Source organism: Bubalus kerabau, chromosome 11 (genome assembly GCF_029407905.1).
Source record: "Bubalus kerabau isolate K-KA32 ecotype Philippines breed swamp buffalo chromosome 11, PCC_UOA_SB_1v2, whole genome shotgun sequence".
Classification (NCBI taxonomy): Eukaryota; Metazoa; Chordata; class Mammalia; order Artiodactyla; family Bovidae; genus Bubalus; species Bubalus kerabau.
This window is the reverse complement of record NC_073634.1, coordinates 107470097-107492270: the sequence shown is the minus strand read 5'-3', so window position 1 is coordinate 107492270 and position 22174 is coordinate 107470097. Positions and strand designations below refer to the sequence as shown.

At 60.6% G+C, this 22174-nt stretch overlaps 1 protein-coding gene across 2 annotated transcripts in view; it reads left to right on the top strand.

The window, feature by feature from the left end:
- Window positions 1–22174, top strand: part of VAV2 (vav guanine nucleotide exchange factor 2) — a 187869-nt gene that overhangs the window by 81762 nt on the left and 83933 nt on the right. For both annotated transcript variants that reach the window (XM_055541592.1, XM_055541591.1), the window contains exon 3: window positions 17313–17371. In XM_055541592.1, coding sequence (XP_055397567.1) covers window positions 17313–17371 — 59 coding nt within the window. The remainder of the gene's footprint in view (window positions 1–17312; window positions 17372–22174) is intronic.

Here is a 22174-nt window from a genome sequence, read left to right as displayed (position 1 = left end):
ACCTTCCCCTCCCACGTAGCCTCCTCCATGCCCTGTCTGGCTGGGCTGCAGTGGGGGAAGCTGTGTGCAGACCTGGGGCCAGGCTGCAGCGTCCCTGGGTGACCCCTGCCTGTCTGCGGGCATCTCCTTCCTGTACGTCTCAGCTTCTCACCATGTCCATCCCATCAGAAGGCCTTGAGCTGTGTGTCTTTGAATGAATAGATCTGATTAAATGTCTTTGAACTCTCTAGATTTAAAGCTAGCGGTTTTCTGAAACATAACTTCTTAAGGTATCCTGCATTTGCAGAAAAAGCATCTGTTATACAGGGACAGTTTGGTGAGTTCTCAGGTAACCAGGCAACCAGGGTTAAGAGACAGGAACACCTGGGGGTTCCCGCTGCACCCTGTGGGCGGGAGGGCCTCCCCATCGCCTGAGGCGTATGGAGGGACCCTAGAGGACAGCCGTCTGGCTGCAGTGAGTCCCGAGGGCAGAAGGAAGCCATCTTGGATGAGTGACCTTCGAGGGGCGCCTGGAGGAGGCTGGGGTCAGGCAGGAGGGGCAGGCGCTCCCGGCGGAGGGGGCAGCCAGGTACGCTGGAGCGTGAGTCACGGCAGGAAGAGGTGGCATGCACGCTCGCTGCTCTCGCTCACCGGGGCCTCCCCGGGGCCTGGCAGGTGTGTGCAGGTCCACGTGTCTCTGTTCGTTTTATTTTGCTTCAGTTCTAGTGTCCTGAATGCTTGCCGTTCATTTTGAATGCCCTCTTCACAGCCACGGGAGCTGCTGGAACCCATGTAATCCAAGCTGTCAGTTGTCTGCGGGCCTCAGTTCAGTTCAGTTCAGTCACTGAGTCGTGTCTGACTCTGCCACCCCATCGACTACAGCACTCCACGCCTCCCTGTCCATCACCAACTCCTGGAGTTTACTCAAACTCACGTCCATTGAGTCAGTGATGCCATCCAGCCATCTCATCCTCTGCCGTCCCGTTCTCCTCCCACCTTCAGTCTTTCCCAGCATCAGGGTCTTTTTCCAGTGAGTCCGTTTTTTGCATCAGGTGGCCAAAGTATTGGAGCTTCAGCTTTAGCATCAGTCCTTCCAATGAATATTCAGGACTGATCTCTTTTAGGATGGACTGGTTGGATCTCCTTGCAGTCCAAGGGACTCTCAAGAGTTTTCTCCAACACCACAGTTCAAAAGCATCCATTCTTCGGCACTCAGCCTTCTTTATGGTCCAGCTCTCGCCTGCGGGCCTCAGGTGAAGGTTTTACAGGCCCTTGACCTCCACAGTGGCCCTGGATCTGGGAAGTCTACCGGTCTGATCGCCTGTGCTGTGCCCGCACCAGCTTCTTGTATGCCTCCCGAGGCGGGGCGCTCACTACCCCAGCGGCAGCCCTTCTCCCGGGCACTGCTCCCACGGAACCCAGGCCTGCCGTTGTGGGGGCGGTGAGGGGTCAGCACAGCGGGTTGCTTCAGCAGGCTCCTGTCAGTGTTCACGGGCCCCAGCTGGCTCTGCTGCCTCCCTCCACTTCCTGCTGTGTGGCCCCTGCAGTCATCTCCCCAGCCCCAGGCTGGACTTGCAGAACCAGGACCCTCTATGAATCATGGAGGGGGCAGTGATGCAGGGTCCATGTGCTTGAGGAGCGAGCGGGGCAGGAAGCCTCCTGCAGCCCCAGGGACGCCCCTCCCCGTGACTTATGATGGAAGGATTGAGGGGTGGGGGCCCAGAGGTGGAGCTGCGGAAGGTCGTTCTTGGGGAAGGAGGTCCCTGTGGGAGCAGCCCCACTTCGGTGGATGCAGGGACTCTGGGACCCAGGGTGCCAGGCAGGGGCCTCCGGGAAAAGTTGAATCTGTGCTCTGAGTCTTTTTTGGTGTTAGTTCTAGAAGGTCTTGTAGGTCTTCATAGAACTGTTCAACTTCAGCTTCTTCAGCGTTACCGGTCGGGACAGACTTGGATTACTGTGATATTGAGTGGTTTGCCTTGGAAATGAACATAGATTATTCTCTTGTTTTTGAGCTTGTCTCCAAGTACTGCATTTCAGACTCTTTTGTTGACTTCATAGTCATTTCTTCTAAGGGATTCTTGCCCCAGTAGTAGATAAATGGTCATCTGAGTTAAATTCACCCATTCCAGTCCATTTTAGTTCACTGATTCCTAAAAGGTCGATGTTCATTCTTGCCATCTCCTGTTTGACCACATCTAATTTGCCTTGATTCATGGACCTAACATTCCAGGTTCCTATGCAATATTGCTCTTTATAGCGTCGGACTGTACTTTCACCGCCAGTCACGTCCACAACTGAGCATCATTTCTGCCTTAGCCCAGCTGCTTCATTCTTTCTGGAGCTATTTCTCTGCTCTTCCCCAGTAGCACACTGGATACCTACCGACCTGGGGGTTGGGAGGGTCATCTTCCAGTGTCTTATCTTTCTGCCTTTTCATTGTGTTCATGGGGCTCTCAAGGCAAGAATACTGACGTGGTTTGCCGTTCCCTTCTCCAGCGGACCACGTTTGGTAAGGCCCTGACTGGCAGGGACATGCCCTTCAGCCGCTGCACGTAGCTGGACCACACGTGCTGGGTCACTCAGATGCACCAGCCCCGTCTCCTCCCCGGGTGAAGCCATGCTGTCCTCCTGGGCCGCCGGCTGCCTCTGCTGCAGGGGCCCCTGGAGCAGCTCCGGTGTGGTGCTCTAACCCCCAAGCAGTCAGCACTCTCAACCCTGGACCAGTGTTTGCGACCTTCAGCTCTGGGTGGTGTCCTGTGGCTGCTGTGCCAAGGGCCACTCACCGGGCGCTCACAACTCCAGACAGCCGTCTGTCCCGGTTCTGGACGCCAGAAGCCCGAATCCAGGTGTTGGTGGGGTCAGCTCCACCCGCAGGCTCCAGGGGCGGGTCTCCCTTGGTGATCTTCCTCTGCAGGCGCTGGGGGAGGGTCCCTTGGGCTCCTGGCAACTCCAGGGGTTTCTGTCTTGTGGTTGCATCCCTCCCGCCTGGGCTTCTTATCACACGTCTCCTTATCTCCCCGTGTCCCCATGGAGACACCAGTCACATCAAGTGAAGGGCCTACCCCGCCCCAGAATGACTGCGTTGTGACTAATTACACCGCAGCGGCCCCTGTTCCAAGCAAAGTCACATTTTGAGGTCTCAGGAAGGACGTGGGTTCTGGAGGGACCCTCAGGCTTGGCTGTAACGGCAGCAGACTCAGGTGACCCGTCCTCTGAGCCGAGCGCTGGCAGGGCCACCCCTGCAGGCTGACATGGCAGGTCTTTGTCCTTGCGACCTTCACAGTGCCCTGTGGCGGCCGCGCCAGGGACCATTCTCCAGGCGCTCACAACTCCAGAGAGCTGTCTGTCCCGGTTCTGGACGCCAGAAGCCCGAGTCAACGTGTGAGGGGCATGGATGGGCTGGGCCCCCCCTTGGCAGGGGCCTGAGGCCTCCCCGCTCTGTGTCTTTCTCCTCTGCCCTGCCCTAGTTCTCCCTGGGGGCCTTGCCGGGACCTCTTAGGAAGTCCCAGCCCCATAGCTGGCCCTGCGCAGTTGCCAGGCCCAGCCGTGTCCACTCCAGCCCCTTGCACCTGGAGGGGCCGCGTGAGGACACCTGGGAGGCGTGCGGGAGGGGCGGCCAGCGGGAAGCGGTGGGGACTCTGGCAAAGGCCAGGACTGGAGCTGGCTTGTGCCCAGGAGAGGGGAGGGCCCAGCCGATTCCAGGAGGAGAGGGCTGCGGGCTCTGTCGGCCGCATGTAAAATCTGTGAGGTCTTACCCTCCGGCTGCACCAGCAGCCCCCACCTCCACCGCCTCCTCCTGGCTCCGTGTCTCTCACGATGCATCCCGGGTGGGAGCAGCTAAGGGGCTGGGATAGGTTGAAACCCTCACGTCCTCTCCTGGAACCCCCGATGCAATCTGGGCACCGCACGCCATGCGGTGACCCTGGCCCCGGCTCCGCCCCAGGGAGCAGGGCCTGCCGGGCACGTCACAGGTGCTCTTCGAGTGCCTGCTGGGGGCCTGACCCGTCTTCCCCGGCTCTGCTGGGATGCCAGTCAGGGCGGGGGAGGGGCTGCCACATCTGAATCAGTGCAGAAGACAGAATTGCTTTTGATAGGACAATAAATAATTAATTCCGGTCTGGGATGAAAATATCGACTGTTTAATTATACACTTTGGTGTTAGATGCACTGTGGTGGGGGGTGGGGGGGCTTGAAGTCCTGTGTGGCTTCCAGGCCGCCCTTACGGGCCGCTGGGACCCAGTGGGTTCTGCTGGGCTGCTGGTGAGCTCACCCGGCGGTGGGTCCTTTCTCTGTGCCGCCCCCACCCCCAGACTGTCAGCGGTGCCCCCTAATGGGGGGCTGGGTTCCCGGAGTTCTTGACCTGGGCAGCTCCTTTCCCTCTGTGCTGCTGACGAGCATCCTTCTTCTGGGGAGGAAGCTTGTGGATACGGAACAACCCAGAACAGGTGTAGACGGGCCTTGTCGCGTGTCATCCACTTGCATACAAGGGTTCCGGCCTGCGGAAGGCTGTGCCCTTTGGTGTCTGGACCCGCTGTCTTGGAGGTGGTTTGATGGGCATGTAATTCTTCCAGCCATGCTGTTGGTGGGAAGAGCCCGCTGGACTGGGTTCAGGGCCTGGCCTGGCCACCCCAGGCCGCTCGGTTACGTGCCTGAACCACAGCCCCTCTGGGAGTGGGGCTGCGGCTTCTATCACGGGAGCATCTGGGGACCGACACCTGCAGGGAGGGACCCTCAGGGATCCAGGCCCCGAGTTGTCATCTGCCTCCTGACCCCATTTCCACAACCAGAGTCCTGGAGAGCCGCCAGGCAAGGGGGCCAAGCTGGCTGCCCGCCGCACCCCAACCAAAGGGCAGCTCCCTCAAACAGAGCCTGCTATCAGGACAGCTTTAGATTCACAGAAAACTGAGAGGATGGCGTTCCCATCCCCGCAGCCAGCGTATGCCCTTGGCGTCATCCTCCTCCTCCAGCTTGGGACGTTGGTGGCCGTTGATCAGCCAGCGGAGAGCGTTAGCGAAGCTGAAGGCCCGGCTCTGTCGCGCTTCCTGGAGCTCCCACGTGTCCTTCTCTGTGCCAGGGCTCCACAGGGCCCCGCGTGGCATCTGGTTTTCATGTGCCCATGGGCTCCTCCAGGGTGAGACAGGCGTTTTAAGGACCGGATTCCTGCTGGGGCCAGCGTCCCTCGCACGGCCCTCGTGAGGCCGGCTGGGGAGGCCGAGCCGGGGCCTTGGGACACCGGTGAGTCCTTGCTCACCTCCCCACCAGGCAGCAGCTCTGTCTCCTCCACTCCAGGCCAGCTCCTCTCTTGTGGTCACGGAGAATCTATTCTGGGAAGAAAATGCATCTTTGAAGCCTACTCACAAGTATTAATAGGAAGAGAATCCGTGCGGTGGCTGGTGCGGGAAGGCCCCGATGGGCCGGGAGTAGGCAGGAGTCGAGAGGAAACCGCTTTGGGGGGCGCAGTCCGGAGCTCGGCCCGTTTTCCAGCTGCTTCCTCCATCAGCACACGCAGGGAGGGAGAGTCACCGTAGGCTTCTTTCCCGCGAGGGCTGCCTTTGGACAAAGATGCCGGGCTGCAGGGGTCTTGCTCTGACTCTGCTTCCTGAAGGGGAGGGTTCCTCGTGGTTGGGGTGAGCCGGCTGCACGCCGCAGTGTCAGGCGCCAGGCTGTCCTGTGGGCAGGGCGCCTCATTTACTCTGACACACGCTGGCCTGTCACCCAGCCCCGTCCCGTTCGCCCCTCAGGTCTGAGGTTGGGTGGCACCTCCTCCAGGAAGCCTTCCCTGGAGCCCCCTGCCCCCGGCTCGGTTAGGTCTCCTGCTGGTGTGCCTGTCCTTGCAACACCGAGCGCGCGCTGGGTCCTGTGAGCTCCAGAAGCTCCCCCTGACCTCTCGTCCCTCCACAGGGCTTGGCATGCCCTGCTGCTCGCTGAACCTTGTCGCCCGTGCGGGTGAGGAGGGAGAACCCTGCCGTGTCATCATCGGCACGTTACGGACGAGGCCGGGGCCCTCGAGAGCTGAGGGCGTTGCTAGGGCCGCGGGGACACTGCAGCTGGATACGAAGCCAGGTTTAGTGGTGCCAAGCCTGGCCCTCTGCCCCCGTGGGAGGCTGTGCCACAGGAACCCTGGGATGGAGGCGCGGTGCGCCTGGCCAGGGCCGCGGGGAGACCTTGGGCGGAGGCCCCGAGCCCAGCTCCCTCTTGTAGGACACATGAGCAAGGGAAGTGGGCACCCCACAGCCCACGGTCAGCGGCTGCCCGCAGCTCTTCCCCACCCCTGCCTGCGGCTCTGTGGACCCGTTTGGAAAACCTCTCCCTGCCCTCCTGGGGATAGGCTGGCTGTGGGCACAGTCCACAGGACGGTCTCCCCGGGGCCGTCTCATCAGCTCAGGATGCTGTGAACACTGTCTCTGTGTCCCCAGGTGTTGGCGAGAAACAGAGACCGTCTCCAGTCTCTTCTTCTAAGGGCACTAATCCGCTTCTTGGGGCTCCACCCTCATGACCTAATCACCTCCAGCAACAAATGCATCGGGGAGTAGGGCTTCAGTACATGAGTTTGGGGGGATGCAGACATTCAGTCCGTAGTGAAGGCTGGCTGTTGTCCAGTGACAGACCAGCACAGTGGACTTGGAGGTGTGGAAGGGGGGAGCCGCTCCCAGGAGGGGCAGAAGTGGTGCCAGTGAACCCAAAGTGCGGGGGCCTCCTCAGCCGCGAGGGTGTGTGTCGCCCCCGTTTCTCAGGCGAGGCACTTGAGACTCAGCTATGCCCAGCATCTGCTTCTCCTCTGGGAATGGACAGGGACCGCCATTTGTCAGACTCAGCACGGGCTTTCTGGATGCTCAGTGCCATCAGATCGTTCCAGAAACACCCACCTAGCCACAGACACACTTGGGCTTGCACTTTGCCCTCTAACTTGTGTAGCTGCTCAGGACCATCCTCACACCGCTCCGTGGCTGCTCCGGTGCCAACCGTCACCCCTGACATCCCTGCTTCCCCTCCTGCAGGGTATCAGCAGAGCCGGGAGCGTGAACACAGCGCAGGCAGAGCTTTCCCCTGCTCCAGGAGCTGGGGGCAGAGCCGCACCCTCCTTTGCTGTCAGAAAGCCCAGGGAGAAAGTAGAGAAAATACTGCAGGGTGGCCAGAGCTCCCAAGGCTCTTCAGGCGCTGGCGTCAGAAGCAAGGAGCGGGCGAGGGTGGAGAGAGTCACGCTGCTCAGGGCACTGGGGTTGTGCTAGCAGTTAATAACGGAGTTACTAAGTCATCACTTCAGAGATAAGTGTGTGCATTGAAAAATTATTGCCATGGTGTAAAAGATAGAATTTTTGTTCCCCTTCCCATTAAAACGGCCATTAATCAGGGAGGGCAGTGAAGCAGCTCTGAAACCCATCGGCCTCTCCAGGTAATGGCGTCTGTCACCTCGTCCCCATTAGCAGCCGGGGGTTTGATGGATGGGGCCGGCCCAGAGCCGAGCCCTCGAGCCAGAAATGCCGAGGCGGGGGCGGGGCATTCCTGGGTCAGGCTTAGACTGGAGGCTGGGGCACTCACCAGACAGGTTTGCAGCTGTCTCTGTTAGTGTGTAGGTGACCACTCTGACCCTCAGTCTCTTTATCCGACACGGGGCACAGTATCACCTTCTCATGTGGCTGAGGATTCAGTGAGCCAGGCGGGCAACTTTGCAGCCCAGCACCATACTCGTGGTCAGGGATCGGGATGGGGGTCAGGGCTCGGGCCCAGGGTCAGGGCTCAGGCTGGGGGTCAGGGCTCAGGCCCACTTGCGTGCTGGCTCCTTCAAGGAGGCCCCTGTGAGGCTGGTGTGACTCTGAGTGCTGCTCGTGGGCTGACTCTCAGCGGCAGGGCCAGGTTGCCAGGGGGTGTGGGTCCCCAGCCCTGGGGACTGTGGTTGGGCACCCTTGGGTTTGTGTGCTGGGGACAGCCACCGCCCCAGCACTGGTGCCCCCAGCTGCGGTTCTGGGAGGGGATGGAGGGAAACAGGATCCACTCCCTGTTTCTCAGCAGCTCTTTCAAGTGTGAGGATGGAGTGCAGATGCAGATGCCGCCTCTCAGAGGGGCCTGGGCTCAGCCAGCCTGGGCGCCTCTTACAGGTGGTCCCCGGCAAGTGAGGGCGCCTGTCGGGGCCGCGGTTTCCTCATCTGGAAAGGCGGGGCGATGGTCCTGACCCCATGGGATTGTGCTGGAGACAAACCACCCGTGCTGAGACAGGAATCGGTGTAACAGCAGAGGCAGTCGCAGCTGGGCGGGGCCATGGGGACCCGCTCCCGGAGCAGGCTGTGTAGACGCCTGCCGTCTGGCCCCTCGGTTCCCCAGGATGAGAAGGGAAAGTGCAGTGGGTCCTTTGGGGAGGGGGAGGCCCTCGCCTGGGGCTGGGCGTCCTTCCGCCTCCCCACGCTGTTCTGTAAAGTGCGTGGGCATCCCAGGCCTGGGCGGGGCGTCTAGTCCTGTCCCTGGGATCCTGGTGCCTTCTGGGCAGTGACTCACGCTGCTGGGCGGCCTCGCCTCGGATCAGCGGGGAGCCGAGCCGCTGCCTGTCTGCGGCTGGGTTTGAGATACCGCCTACGTTTTGACATGCCTTCGGCTCACCTCTTACCTGCCAGATGGGGCAGGGCAGGCCCAGCCCGCTCCCTCGCAGCTGTGATAACAGGGAGGGGTGTCGAGGGGGAGGGGGAAGCCGCATTCACAGACGGTGAGTGGCCTGGACGACCCACTCCTCCAGCTCCCTGAGCCACCTTGTGGTCTGATGCGCTTCCTGGCCCCCGGGAACCTCAGTTCAGTTCAGTCGCTCAGTCACATCCGACTCTTTGCGACCCCATGGACTGCAGCACACCAGGCCTCCGTGTCCATCACCAAGTCCCGGAGTTTACTCAAACTTATCCATCGCATCGGTGATGCCATCCAACCATCTCATCCTCTGTTGTCCCCTTCTCCTCCTGTCCTCAGTCTTTCCCAGCATCAGGGTCTTTTCCAGTGAGTCAGTTTTTCGCATCAGGTGGCCAAAGGTGAACTTCAGCTTCAGGAGCCTCAGGGCCTCACTTAGCAACCCTGCTCTCATGCCTGGAGGCGAGGCTGCTGTCTGTTGGCCTCCAATCGGGGCTGGATGAGCCCGCCTTTCGGGGCGGAGCTGGGCTGAAGATCTGGGGCCCCTCGGGCAGATGGACGAGCTGGGTCCACCTCTTCTCACCCCCTCTCAGCCGTGAATCCTGAGCCGAAGTTGTTCCTCCGTGAAATGGAAAAATCGGCAGAAATGTCTCCTGGTGGAGGCAGCGAGGAGGAGGAGGGGGTGTTTAAATCGTTAAATAGAAATAAGAATCGTAAAGACTTGGCCGGGGCAGGCTGGACACAAGTCCGCAGTGGTTGTCACGAGGCCAATCAGGGCAGGGCCTTGCGCTCCAAACGGGATCCCTGCTTCCCACGCTGTGTCTGCCTGGAGGGTCCTGGGAGGCCTCTGCCGATCGCTTGTGTCTCCCAAGCCGGCATTTACGTTTCCCGTCTGCAGAGTGAAGACTCTGGACCAGACGGTCGCTAAGCTCCTTCTGCTACGGACTTGCAGTTTCCTGGCTGATTCCTGCAAACCTTCCTGGTCGGGAAGAGCTCTAGTTCAGATTCCGTCCCGGTCCTCCTCCCAGTCCTGTGCCCCGACGTTGCGGATCAGGGACCACAGACGGTCAGTGCCCGGGGCCCCTGGACGGACACTGCCTGTGGCAGGGATCCCGCGATGGGGGCTCTGGGCACTCTACCCTCTCCCGCCCTTCACTGTGCCCCATGAGGACACCTGGACCCAGCTTCCCTCCCAGCCTCTCCTTGCCTGGCTCCCAGGCGTACGGAGCACTGCCCCTGGCCTCTCCTGCCTCGACTGGTCCTGGGACTGCTTCTCCTCGAGGTGCCGGGGCTGGGCTGGCACACTCCCTGCTGGCTGGGGCGGCCGGGAGGGGATGGCGCCAGGGAGCGGGGTCTGCCTCTCAGCCCTCCTCTTGCAGCTGTTCCTAGGGTGTCAGGATGGAGGGGATAGTAAACCTCAGCCCCCACCCCGCGTGGCCTCAGAGACACAAAGAAGGTGTGGGTGCTGGGGGCTGGGGACACAGGGCGGAATGCGGTGGCCCCTGCCCCCTGCCTTCTGCCCCTCGCCCCTCTTGGGCTCAGTGTGGCAGTCAGCTGGTCTCCAGGGCCCAGGTCGGTTCCTCTCCATGCTCCTGGCCCAGGGCTGTTTCCAGCTGTGGCGTCCCTGGGGGCTTCTGCTCGGCCCCTCCTCTGGCTGTGCCGTGTGCCGTGGACTCATAGACGTGCTCCTAGCCCTCAGGGTAAACAGGTCGCGTTCCCAGCAGGAAACTGGGGCCCGACGGGTGGGGCAGACGGTTGCAGGAAGGACGGAGCTGGCAGCGGAGCCAGCCTGTCCCCTGTGACCACCCGCCCGGGGTGAGTGGGGGCTCAGGCTTTCTCCTGGCCCAGGGGAGGCGGCGAGGACAGACGCTTGGTGTCCCTGCTTTTGCGGGGCCTTCTGTATGTTTCAGGAGCCCGACTCCGGCGTGGTCCCTGACCCCAGCGGTGAGGCCTCAGTCACGTCACCGTACCCTCTGGGCTTCAGTTTCCTCACCTTGCAGAGACGAGCAGCCCTTCTGGCGGGTGGCCGTGGAGATGGCCGGGTCCACGCACGGAGGGACCGAGGCATGCAGGCGCTGACTGCCCTGGAGGTGCGGCGCGGGCGGGGCCCTGCGAGGCCACCGGCTCAGGCCCCGTAGGGTACCCGGCTCGGGGGCCCACAGGTCGGCACTCAGCCCTCTGTCTGTCCCTGTCACAGACGTCAGCACCTGCAGAGCCCGAGGCGTGGAGACTCTTGGTGCTGGTCCCGAGGCTCAGGGTGGTGTCTTCTCCCTGCATTTGAGTGTCTTTTCTTGATCTGGACCCACCAAACAAGGAAGCTAGATGTGGGGAGTGGTTTCAAGTCTCACTGAAAGCTTGGTTCAAGGGCAGGACAAAGCAGTGTCCAGTTCCGAGATGTTGATAGACTTTTCTTTTTTGTTAGCCTTTTTTGTTCTCCTAAGTCACTCTGAAGCTCCGACCCCCTAAGGACGAGCAGACCGCCCTCCCTTGCCACCGGTCACCTGGCCCCACGAGTGGGTTTTCATTTTGCTGTTTCGCTGTCTTGGGGCCTGGAGTCCGGCCCCCTCCCATCTCCCAGCCTCCGTCTGGCTCCCTTGAAGGAAGACCCCATCTGTAGGGCCCCCGGGTGCTGCCGTGCCGAAGGTGGTGGCTGAGATGACCGCGTTCCCCACCCGCTTTTGTTTCCCGGCCTGTTGGAGGCAGAGTTTGTACACGGAGCGTGGGCGCCCATGGTCCTTCACGGGTCCCTCCTCGCCGCCGCTCGTCATCTGAAGGCAGCGGCACCGGTGTCCCTGACCTTGCTTTCAACACAAAAAGAGAAAAAGCAGGTCGCCGCCGGCTGAGCCAGAGAACGCTATTTATGATGATTCGCTTCTGAATATGCAGCCGTGTTGGCTGTAGATTTCCCCCGCAGATAGAGAGTTTCCGGGGCAACGTATTTAAATGAGCGCGATCATCTTGGCCGTTTGGCTCCGAGGCGCTGCTGTGTGCTGTGATGCCTGGTCCTGGCTGATAAGGGGGTCTTCCTGGTCTGTGCCGTTCCTGCTTAGTGATTCCTCAGAACGGCGGGGCACCCCCCTGACCACGCGGGGCTGACAGACCCGCCCACTCGCCAGCTGACCAGCGACTGGGCAGTCAGCCCTTTCAAAGGCCGTGGTGTGTCCCAGGATGGTCCCTGCCCATCCTTCCTCTGGGTCATCTCTGTGGGGTCCTCGGCTCACGTCCTGAGTTGCAGGGCAGGGACTTGCTGGTCCAGTGCTTGAGAATCCACCTTGCAGTTCAGGGCTGTGTGGTTCAGTCCCTAGTTGGGAACTGAGATCCCACAACTCGAGAGCCCGGTGCTGTGGAGCCAGGGCAGAGTGACGCGCGGCCTGGTGATGGCACTCTCGGGACAGGCGGCACCTGGGCTGGGCGGCTTCCACCGGAGACGGCAGGACCGTTCAGGGAGGGCCAGGTGTGCAGTGCGTGTGCACACGCGTGCGTGCGTGGCCTCTTGTGTCGCGCAGGCCTTCTGGGAGCCAATGTGATAGCGGCTTTGCCACCTTTAACCTGAGGCTTTCAAGGTTGCCCCAGAAGCAGGGAAGCTTCGTGAGCTGTGCCTGAGAGTAGCCCCTGGGAGGTCTGCTCCCATCGGGTGGACCTCAGTAACTGCGGGGAGACATGCAGGGGACCTGGAAGAGGAGCTCGGGGTTTCTTTGCCCACTGCTGGCCCCCGTGATGGGAGCGCGGCAGCGGCCAGCACAGACCTTGTTCTCTCGAGTCCCCAGTGTCTGCGTCTGATGCGTGGAGAGTCGGGGAGAGATATTATATGCAGGAACCATGTTTACGTCATGTTCATCATAGCATATCGCGTGGCACTTAGTAAGGGCTTGATAGATGATAGCTCATGTTCTTATAGTTAAGATGTAGGATTGGGAGGCAGGTTCTCATCGGAACCTTTGCTGTTGATCCTGTCTGTCCATCTACCCATCTGCCCATCCATTCATCCACCCATCTGTCCATCCGTCCTTCCCTCCAACCACACACCATCCACCCACCCACCCACCTCTCTGCTTATCCACTCACGCATATCCCCAAACATTCCTCGAGCATCCCTGCGTCACCGGTCTTAGGGCATCATATGAACTCGGTGAGCTGCAGTCTTTCTCGTCTGTGAAGAGGCAGCTCGGAGCCTGTTTTGAAGGTCAGATGTCATGGCTGCTGCAGTATGACCTTGAGCGAGTTTGTGGGTCCCTGGGCCTCGATTCCTGTCTGTAAAATGGGGGCACAATTTTGGTCCACCCCATCTCCTGGGAGGGAGGCTCCTGGGGCTCTTGGTGCTCTGAAAATGTCCCTGAACCTGATCCATCCTCTGTTACGACCTGGCCAGAAGGCCCGGGGCTGGCACTTCGCAGGGCGCATTGAATGTTTGATGAGCGAATAAGTCAGAAAAGCTAAGTCACTCGTGTCCTCTAGACTGAAAATAATGTCCATGAGATGGTATTTTACTTCTCTTTTCCAATATTGTCTGTCTTGTCTTGTCTGTTCCTATCTCATCCTACTTCAGTGAAAAAAATGCCCTTGGGACTTGTCTGAGTTTATGCCTTTCCGGCAGGTCAGTGCCTGCAGTTCGCAAACCCTGCCCTGGAGAGGTAGGAGGTGAGTCCTTCCCTGAGTTAGAGCCCTTGCCCCACCAGGAAGCTGACTGCTGCAGCCCAGGGACCCAAGCAGAGGAGGGCTGGCAAGCTGGGCAGCCTGCAGCTGAGTCTGCCCACTCGGGGCCCAGCCTGCAAGGCTGCTGTCTGACTGCTTTTCCCCAGGTTTTAACAGAGGCTTTGGCAAGGGGCTGCGGAGTCCAGGCCTGCCACCTTGTCTCCCCTGGAGGCCTCTGAGTGATGCTGCCTTTGAAAGGCAGAGTCCCCACCCCCTGTCTGTCTATCCCTCCCTTGGCCTTCGGTCTCTGCCTTTTCAGCCCTCATTCTGAACTTCTCTTTTGAAGTCACAACAAAGTTGTGAGCCTCGAGGCTGGAACCAGACCTTTCCCCCTCTTCCTGTGTTTCCGTCCGAGTGAAGGCAGGGTTCTTGTGTGTGTGCTAAGTCTCTTCAGTCACATCCGACTCTTTGCAACCCCATGGACTGTAGCCCTCCAGGCTCCTCTGTCCATGGGATTCTCCAGACGAGAATACTGGAGTGGGTTGCCATGCCCTCCTCCAGGGGATCTTCCCGACCCAGCGACCGAACCTGCATCTCCTGCACTGCGGGCAGAATCATTACTGCTGAGCCACCCGGGAAGCCCAAGTAGGTGGAGGGGGTGAGTCAACCCTGAATCACTGCGTGGATCTCCTCGACCCCTGGTCGTGCAGACGCGCAGCTGCAGGCGTCTGTGAGCACCTGGTGCAGGCCAGACGCCTGGCACCCGTTCCAGCGAGTCCAGCAGTCTCACGGGAGGGGTGCGCTCGTCCCCATTTCACAGGCAGGCAGACTGAGGCCAGTGGCCGGATGTGAACCCAGGACGGTGCAGGCTGTTCCCCACCAGCAGGCCATCTGACTGCATCCCAGACCACTCCGGTCCCCGCCCCCACCTCGCCCCACGCCTGCTCCGCGGGGGCCACCTTCTGAGGAGGAGCGACCACCCTCTGGGCTGAGCCTGGGAGCCTCCATTCTAAAGCTCCTCCCGTGAACGCGAGGAAGCCGACTGGCCAGTGGTATCTGGCAGTCTGTTTGCCCGGATGCAGGCTGGCGGGGCGCCGCCTCGGGGTCTGAGCAGTCCACGCCTGGTGGGGCCCAGCGAGACTGCCCCCCGGGGTGCAGGCCTCGGGCCCCGGGCTCTGCACTGCCAGAACCATTCCTTCACCAAGGAAAGGGGCTGAAACACCGCAGGCCGCGGTTGAGGCGGGAGGTGGACGCGAGTGAACAGCACGGACACCCGTGGCTTTGGGGAGCTGGCCGTGCAGCTGTCCACTCCCGGCACGACTGGTCCCCATGGGCACACACCCTCCTCCCGCTGACTCCCCGCCCGGCCTCTGCACACACGTTCCTTTGCTGAACCGGGGCTGAGGCTCCGAGGGCCCCGCGGGAGCTGCTGGTGGGTCCCTGAGCCCAGGAGTCTGAGCCTTTTGTGTGGAGGGAGGGAGGGAGAGGGCAGGACGAGCAGCTGTGCATCTTTTCACTCATTATCAGGGATGCAGACGAGAAGGGGAGATGGAAGGTGGGGAAATGTCATCCTTTGACATTTATGTTTTCAGGGGAGCTGGCAGGGACTGTGAGCGGGAGGTTTTTGATCATCATGGGAGAGGGATGCCTCTGGGGAAGCCCAGCTCTCACCCCGAGGATGGGGAAGGCACCGGCCAGAGGTGCCTCCGGGAGCCACTAGGGTGCTTCGTGACACCTGGGGGCCCCTCCGCTCATCTGACCCCGCGGCTCTCAGGGGTCTGCTCCCCGGAGCTCCTGCCCTGGGCCCCGGGTCACTGAGCCAGGTCCCCCCCAGGTGAGACCTGAGATTTCCCTTTCTGCACAGAGGTGCAGAACGGACCAGCAAGGGACAGGGCGCCTTGGGCAGAGCTGGGACGGTTAACCCCGTTTAAGGAGCTGGCCCCGTCTGGCGACGGGAATCCAGAGCCCTTCACTAACCGCTAGTGACAGACTTCAGCCTGGAGCAGAGCGGCTGAGAGCTCAGGGCAGAGGCTTGCTGTGGTCACGGCAGCTGCAGAAGCCGCGCCGTCCACTGAGACTGAGGACCCACGGACACGGACCCGTCTCCTGGCCTCGGCTCGCTCATCTGTGGCAGCTCCCCGCTGTCCTGGGCTCTACCGTACGAGACGCGGCCCCGACCCCAGGTCAGCTGGCAGGCTTTGTTTTCTGAGCCGATGCCGACCTGTTGCTGGTGTCTTGTTTGGACTCTGCAGGCAGGATCCTGAGTTGTGTCTGGCTCAGGGTGGAGGAGTGCAGCAGTTGACCGGTGATGTCTGCCACGGTAGGTGTAGGAGGGGGCGGCGCGGTGCCCTCCAGTTGCCAAACCCTTGGGCCCCAACACTTTCAGCATTCTGTCTAGTGACTGTAAGGACACCAGCAATATTGCTTTAATTTTTGTTCTTCCTAAATATTTAGAGCCCTTAAAAGCCAAGAATAACAGCAGAAGCCAAGTCGCTCGTTATTTGTGAAAGGCCTCTTGGCGCCCACAAGTGCGGGGCCCCCCGGCTGGGCCAGCTGCACAGTCGGCCCATTGAGTCCTGTCTGAGAAGGCACAGAGGAGCCCTGTTGCTCCTCGGCTTCATGACTTCCGTGCGAACCGGCCCCTGAACCAGAACCCCTCCCGGAAGTCAGCACGCAGCGCGCAGCTTGTTGGCCGAATCCGCCGTCTCGCCAGCTGAGAAAGGGCCCTTCTGTACAGTGTAGGGCTCTCTCCCCACTTCTAAAAAACCGCCGCTGGACGGAGAGCCGCCTCACAGGAGGTCTGAGGCGTGTGACCCGGGTGGGGGGCTTTGGGGAGGTGACCTGGCCTCGGGCTTCCCGAGTCCCAGGTGTACACAGCCGGCCTCGTAGGGGTGTGAGGATTCGCCGGATGACGCAGGTGAAAGGCTCGTTGGGCTCAGTTTTTGGGCACCAGCGCCCAGCAGAGGGTGTCTGTGAATGTAGCCAGTGGTCATCACAGGCCGTGTTCACATCCCCTGACCTCAGATGCACGTGTGCGGGGGCACACACACACAAACACACCTGTGCACATGCAGGAGGCTCTCAGAGTCGAGGCCTGTCTCTCTGCCTCCGTGGTGCGTGGGCTCTCTCAGCACGTTCCCCGTCAGTCCCGCTGGGAATCGTGAGCAGCTTGGGTGACCCGCGAGTCACGCTCGAGCGTGTAACGCTCTGTGTTCGGGGTCAGCCGTGCTCTCGCCTGGCCCCCATTTCCCCGTGACCATCTGTGGAGTCTCGTCCTTACTTGCCCCGGTCATCTGAAGGTCTGTGGACTGGCCGTGTTGAGGCCTCTGAGGCTGGGAGCCAGGTGGGTCCTGCTGTTTGGAGGGGGCTGGTTACAGGGGAGGACTGGGCTGGGGCAGGGACCCCAGGACTTTGACACATCTGTCCATCCGGGGAGAGCCTCCTGGGATCCCCTTGTGCGACCTGAACCTGGGGCTCTTTGTTTTCCCTCTACACCCTGACCCCCTCGCTAGCTGGGCATCTGTTTAAATGGTCCATATGGAAAGATTGGAGGGGCTGGGAGGGAAGGGAGCTCTCCGCTGGGATGTGTGCGCCTACGCTGCGCTCCGGGCTGCTGTGTGACTTTAGGCAAGTCACTTGACGTCTCTGGGTCTCTGTCTCCCCGCCTGTGAAATGGGTCAGCACCCACCGTGACAGGAGTTATTATTAAATCACATGGTGCCTTCCAGAGCAGGAGCCTGGGGGGAGCCCTGTGTGGTCGTGATGTGTGTGCACACCTGCGGCGGCCCCGATGGGGCAGACCCTCTCCTGGGGGAGAGGAGAGCGGGGCTCAGCGAGTGGCCGACGGGCAGGAGATGGTGGGGGGCTGTGAGCCAGGCCTGGGCTCCGGGGCATGCGCCGGGCGCATGTGGCCCTCAGCAAATATTAGTGCCCCGAAACGACGCACCCTGCTTTTTTGTTATTTTTTTTTTCCTGAAATGAAAAATGCTTTAGTAACCGTTCTCGACATCTACAAAACACTTCATTACCGTTTTGTGATGACTTCCGGCTTTCTCATGAAATTACAGAAGCGTCTTTTCGTCTCCCCCTCGCAGGTCATCTCCGCCGTGTCAAGACTCTCCCTGCACAACTTGGCTCAGAACAAAGGGATCAGGTGAGCTTCGCGGAGCGCGCGGCAGGGCGCCCACCTCTTCGTCTTCGTCTGCCTCCCGTGTGCCCTGTCACAGATCCTGGAGTCTTGAACGGATACCCTCGGCCCGGGTCTTTCTCATGAATTTTCAGCGTGTTGTCGGGTTGCCTGTTGGCGGCGGCTGGAAGGGGTGGGGAGGAGGAGCGAGACTTTAGCTCACACCCGGGAAATCTTGCAAGCCTGTTTCTGATGGCTGCAAAATCTCTTTCGATTTAGGTAATAAGATCAGCAAATTAATCCTTTCGCAGATCATCGCCTACCTAGATGCCCTCTCCACACGTCAGACCTGGGTTTTGCCTCCAATGAAGTAGCGGTGTTTGTTTGTGGAGATGGGGCTGAGCCAGGGGGCCTGCCTGAGGCTGTGCACCCCCCCCGCAGGAATCTCCCCAACCTTGGCTTTAATCCTGCTTGGATTTGCAGAGAATCCATGGCGCTGGGGTCTGATCTCTGACACATGGATGTTGGGGGATGGGGAACCCTGGGACTGAGGGGGCGGAGGCGTCTGTGGGGATGGGGGCATGCCGGCCACAGGGGACAGGGGAGGGCAGCCCCCGGTTGAGACCTGGTCGTTGCAGATTTTGACCCTCAGATCGGGGTCAGGGAGACCAGCTTCCACACCCAGTGGGGTTCAAGCCTGGGACCTGCCTCCCCTGGTGTCCCTGGGTCGTGGGCCAGCGGGGTGGGAGAGAGAGGTTTCGGAAGGCAGAGATGACTCCTCCTGAGGATACAGGGACTGGGGGTCTCACCTGGGTGCGTACGGGTGACCTTCTGAGAGTGGCTCAACTCTGGAGGGCTCCCCCCTGGTGTTGTCATGGGGGTCCCTGCACGCTCGTGGACTTGGGATCCCAAACCCAGGATGCCCACTGCAACGGGCCCCTTGGTGCGCTCTTTGCCCAGGTCCAGAGAGTCATGGGAACAGATGCAAATATTGGGGAACCCACCCAGAACCTCTTTTCCTGTTGGGTTCTCCAAAGACTCAGAAGTTCCACTGAATTGAGGATTTTTTTAAATGTCAGATGAAGGACAGGCTGTTTAAAAATGTTACACTGCTATTAAACACATATTCGAGAATATTTGTAACACGTTTAGGGTGTAAAGCATAACGTTAGGATGAAACCCCTGTACCACCTCCTGGCCCACATTCTAGAGCGTCGCTCTGCCCGTGAGGCCCCCAGCTGCGTGGGCTGGTTTTCAGTGTAGCTTTTGTCTGTACCTGGGACTGTTTAAAAATGTTTAGTTTTAAAAAGTGAGTCATTGCTGGATACACAGACAGTTCGTGTGTTTTCTTGTTTGTGTTTTTCCCAGAAACGGTCGTCCGTTCTTTGCCCCACTAGCCTGGATGACAGGCTGCGTTCCGGGTGCCGCCGCCCCGTTCAGCGTGTCCTCCACCTGTGTGCGTGTCTACGCATGTGTGTAGGCAGGAATGGAGTTCATGCCACAGAAGTCATTTTATCTGCTTTGTCACATAACTCGAGTGTGTGATCTTTTCTCCCCATCTCGTAAACATCCTCCTGGTCAGGGGCCTGGTGTCGGGGAGCCTGGGGTGCTTCTGGGGCGGACGAGGTCCCGTGGTGGGCTGAGCGCAGTGTCAGGCTCCCCATGCCCTGCACTGGGGGGCAAGAGGCCCGTGGCCGAGGCCATGACTGCCCTGTCTGTTGGCTCCCGGAGCCTCGGTTTCCCTGGGGCTAACAGCTGGCCAGGGAGTCTGCTGGTGGCTTAGAAAGTGGTGAGGGGCCTGAGAGCAAACAGGTGACCTCTGATCAGTGTGGAGGTCCCTGGGGGGCCGGGCGGTGCCCTGGCCTTCTTAGCTCTGTCTCCCCATCTCCCCTGACCCCTCCGACCCCGCAGTCCCAGGGCCCCTGCCCCACGACACAGGTGCCTCCCCAGCCGCTCCTGCGCTGGGTGGGCAGAGGCTAGCTCTCCGAGGCTAGCCCATGGATTTGGAAATGCACCTTCTTCCCTCTCTCTTCCGGGCAGCATGTGGGCACAGTGGCCCCCTGGATGGGGAATGAAGACCCCAGCCCCTAGGGCGACAGTGAGCAGAGAGCGACGGTCTAGCTTGCGGAGCGGCTGAGAGCCGGCTCCAGTCTGGTGGGCTATGCGCCTCGTGTGGGCAGCTCCTTGCGGAGCTGGTGGGAGTGGGGTAAACCCAGGGGATGTCTCAGGGTTCATTCAGGTGAGGCTGAACCCCAAGGTCGGCGTTGGCCCGCAGGAGGGCTCAGTACATATCCCAGTTTGCTGTAATGACGTCACTGGGCCTGTCAGGGCCCCGAGACCACCTTTGGGCCTGAGGACTCACAGGACTCAGCTAAGCCGCTGTCCTCAGGGTTCTGGTCGATTACAGCGAAAGGAGGCAGGTCCAGGTCAGCGGGTGGAAAAGGCGCATAGACTGGAGCCCAGGAGAGACGAGGCACAGACTTCTGGGCCTCCTCGCCCCGAGGACTTGCACGGACAGCGCCGAACTCCCCCAGGATGATGTGTGACGTCACAGATGGGAGTTGCCAGCCAGGGAGGCCCCTGAGCTGCGGTGCCCTGGTTCTCATTGGGTGTGGGTCATGTAGGCATGGCTAACTGCCCTGTGGGGGTGACCTTAGCTTCCAGCCCCTGGAGAGGTCCAGCTGATACTGTGGGCCTGAGGTCCCCCATAAACCCCATCATTTCACAGACCCTCTGGCCTGGCCTGGGCGCTTCCCCCACCCCGCCCAGGTAGGCAGAGATGCTTTAATCAGCAGGATGTCCCAGGGGCTCAGAGGTCCCTCTCGGGAGCCAGGCCAGAGCTTCCTTGGACACACAGGGTGTGGGCAGCCTAGGGCTGCTGCATTAACCCTTTATTGCACGTGGGGGAGGAAGTGAGGGGGCCGGGAAGGTGTTTGCGGACCAGAGGCGGGGACGGGACCTGCTGACCGGAGCAGCGCCTTTGCGGGAAGCACTGCCCGGCTCGCCTGCGTCTCCCCCTCGCCCTGATCACTGAATGTGCCCCGGGCTCCGTCTCACCCTTGTTTCTCCCTCCCTGTCTGAGCCCCAGTCCAGAACTTTCCCGGGGTCCTTTCCCTTCGCAGCGCCTGGGGACAGACCCTCTGGCACACCCCGCAGCTCACCCTCCCTGGGCCTGGGAGGTGGGCTCTGGCCGCTCCCAAGCGGGACGCGTTTGAGCAGTTCCGCGCAGGCCAAGGGTTTCACAGGCGATGTGATGGCCTGGAGCCACACTCACACAGAACCCTGACTCTGCTGTTCGCTTGAGAGCATTTCATGGTGTCAGTAATTAGCAAGAGGGGTTCCTCTAGCTAGACTCCTCTGTTTTGAAAACCCGCAGACCAAGCCCACAGCCCTAACGAATTTCTCCCGCGCTTCTCTCGTGGCTGGAGAGGAGCCCAACGTGCTCCTTTAAAAACTGACCATTTTCACCACCCTTGCTCCGTGTGCCATGAGCTGATCTTCCACAAAAGCCCCAGTTGTGATGAATAGGAGACTTAATCTAGGCACCCCACCCCGGTGCTGGCTGGGGGACCAGCAGTGATGGTGGGGAAGTCCATGGGGAGTCATTCAGCCCGGTGTGTGGGGATGGGGGTCCTCGTCACAGCCGGAGCTGGCCCTCCAGATTGAAGGATGTCCTGTCTGGGGGTCATCACGGCTCTGAATGCCTGGGAAGGAAGAGATGGCAAAGGGCGGACCCTCTCTGGGCCTGAAACTGAACGGTGAGACCAGGGCGCCCTCAGCCCTTGGAGGTCTCATCTCTCAGTCGCCCGCTTGCTGAGTGGTCTTAGGCAGGGATATTCTTGGACCCTCTGGCTCTTCTGTGGGCGGGGAAGGGTCCCCCTGCCACCCAAGGTTGCTGTGAGCCTGTGCCCTGTGCAGAGTGATTCGTGCTGCCCCAGACACCCTGTGCCACCCGCGGGCTGCCGGCTGAAAGGTGGCCCCCCAAAAGATGTACCCTCCTCCTAGCCCCTAGACCCTGTGTCTAGACTGGGAAAAGCTTCTCTGCAGGTGAAGTTTTATAGATGGAATTTCACCTGTAGACATAAGGAGGAGACAGGAGAGTCAGAGTCAGAGGAAGGAGGTTGGAGAGGTGTGGCCACAGGCCAGGGAATGCGGGTCATCTTAGAAGCTGTGAAAAGGTCAGGTTCTCCCCTGGCGCCCCCGGAAGGAGCTGGCCCTGCCGACCCCTTGATCTGAGTCCGTGAGACCCACTGTAGACTCCTGACATCTGGATCCGCAAGGTAGTAAACGCGAGCTGTTTGAGGCGCTTTTGTGAGAGCGGCGCTGGTGCTGGGGAGGCACGTGGGTGTGGGCCTGAGGATCCGGTGCGGGGCCGTGGTGGGGCCCCGGGCCCTGTGGGGCCCGCGTGGTGGGCTCGGCTCTGGGTCTTCAGGGGACCCGAGCGCTCCTGCAAGCCGGGACAAGCCTCTGTCTTTGACTCCCTGGTCCTAACCTGGCCCAGCCTTCTGCTCTCTGGCTTTTTACTGAATTGCAGTAAAATTCGCAGAACATACATTTCATCCCTTTGAGGTGTGTGGCTGTGGCTTGGTGTTTGCAGTCACCCCGCTTCCCTCCCCACTGCCCCGAATGTCATTCCCAAGCATGTCACACCTGAATGGAGGATCCCACCTGCTGGGGCAGTGGTGCCTGAAGGGTTCCCCACCCTTCCTGGGGGGGAGATCCATAGAAAGTTCTAGAAGGGAGGAGTGGAAGGGCGGGCGCTCCTGTCTGGAAGGCCTTGGAGGAGGTGAGGTGAGGGCGGGGGAGGAGGGGCCGTTAGGCCTGGTCAGT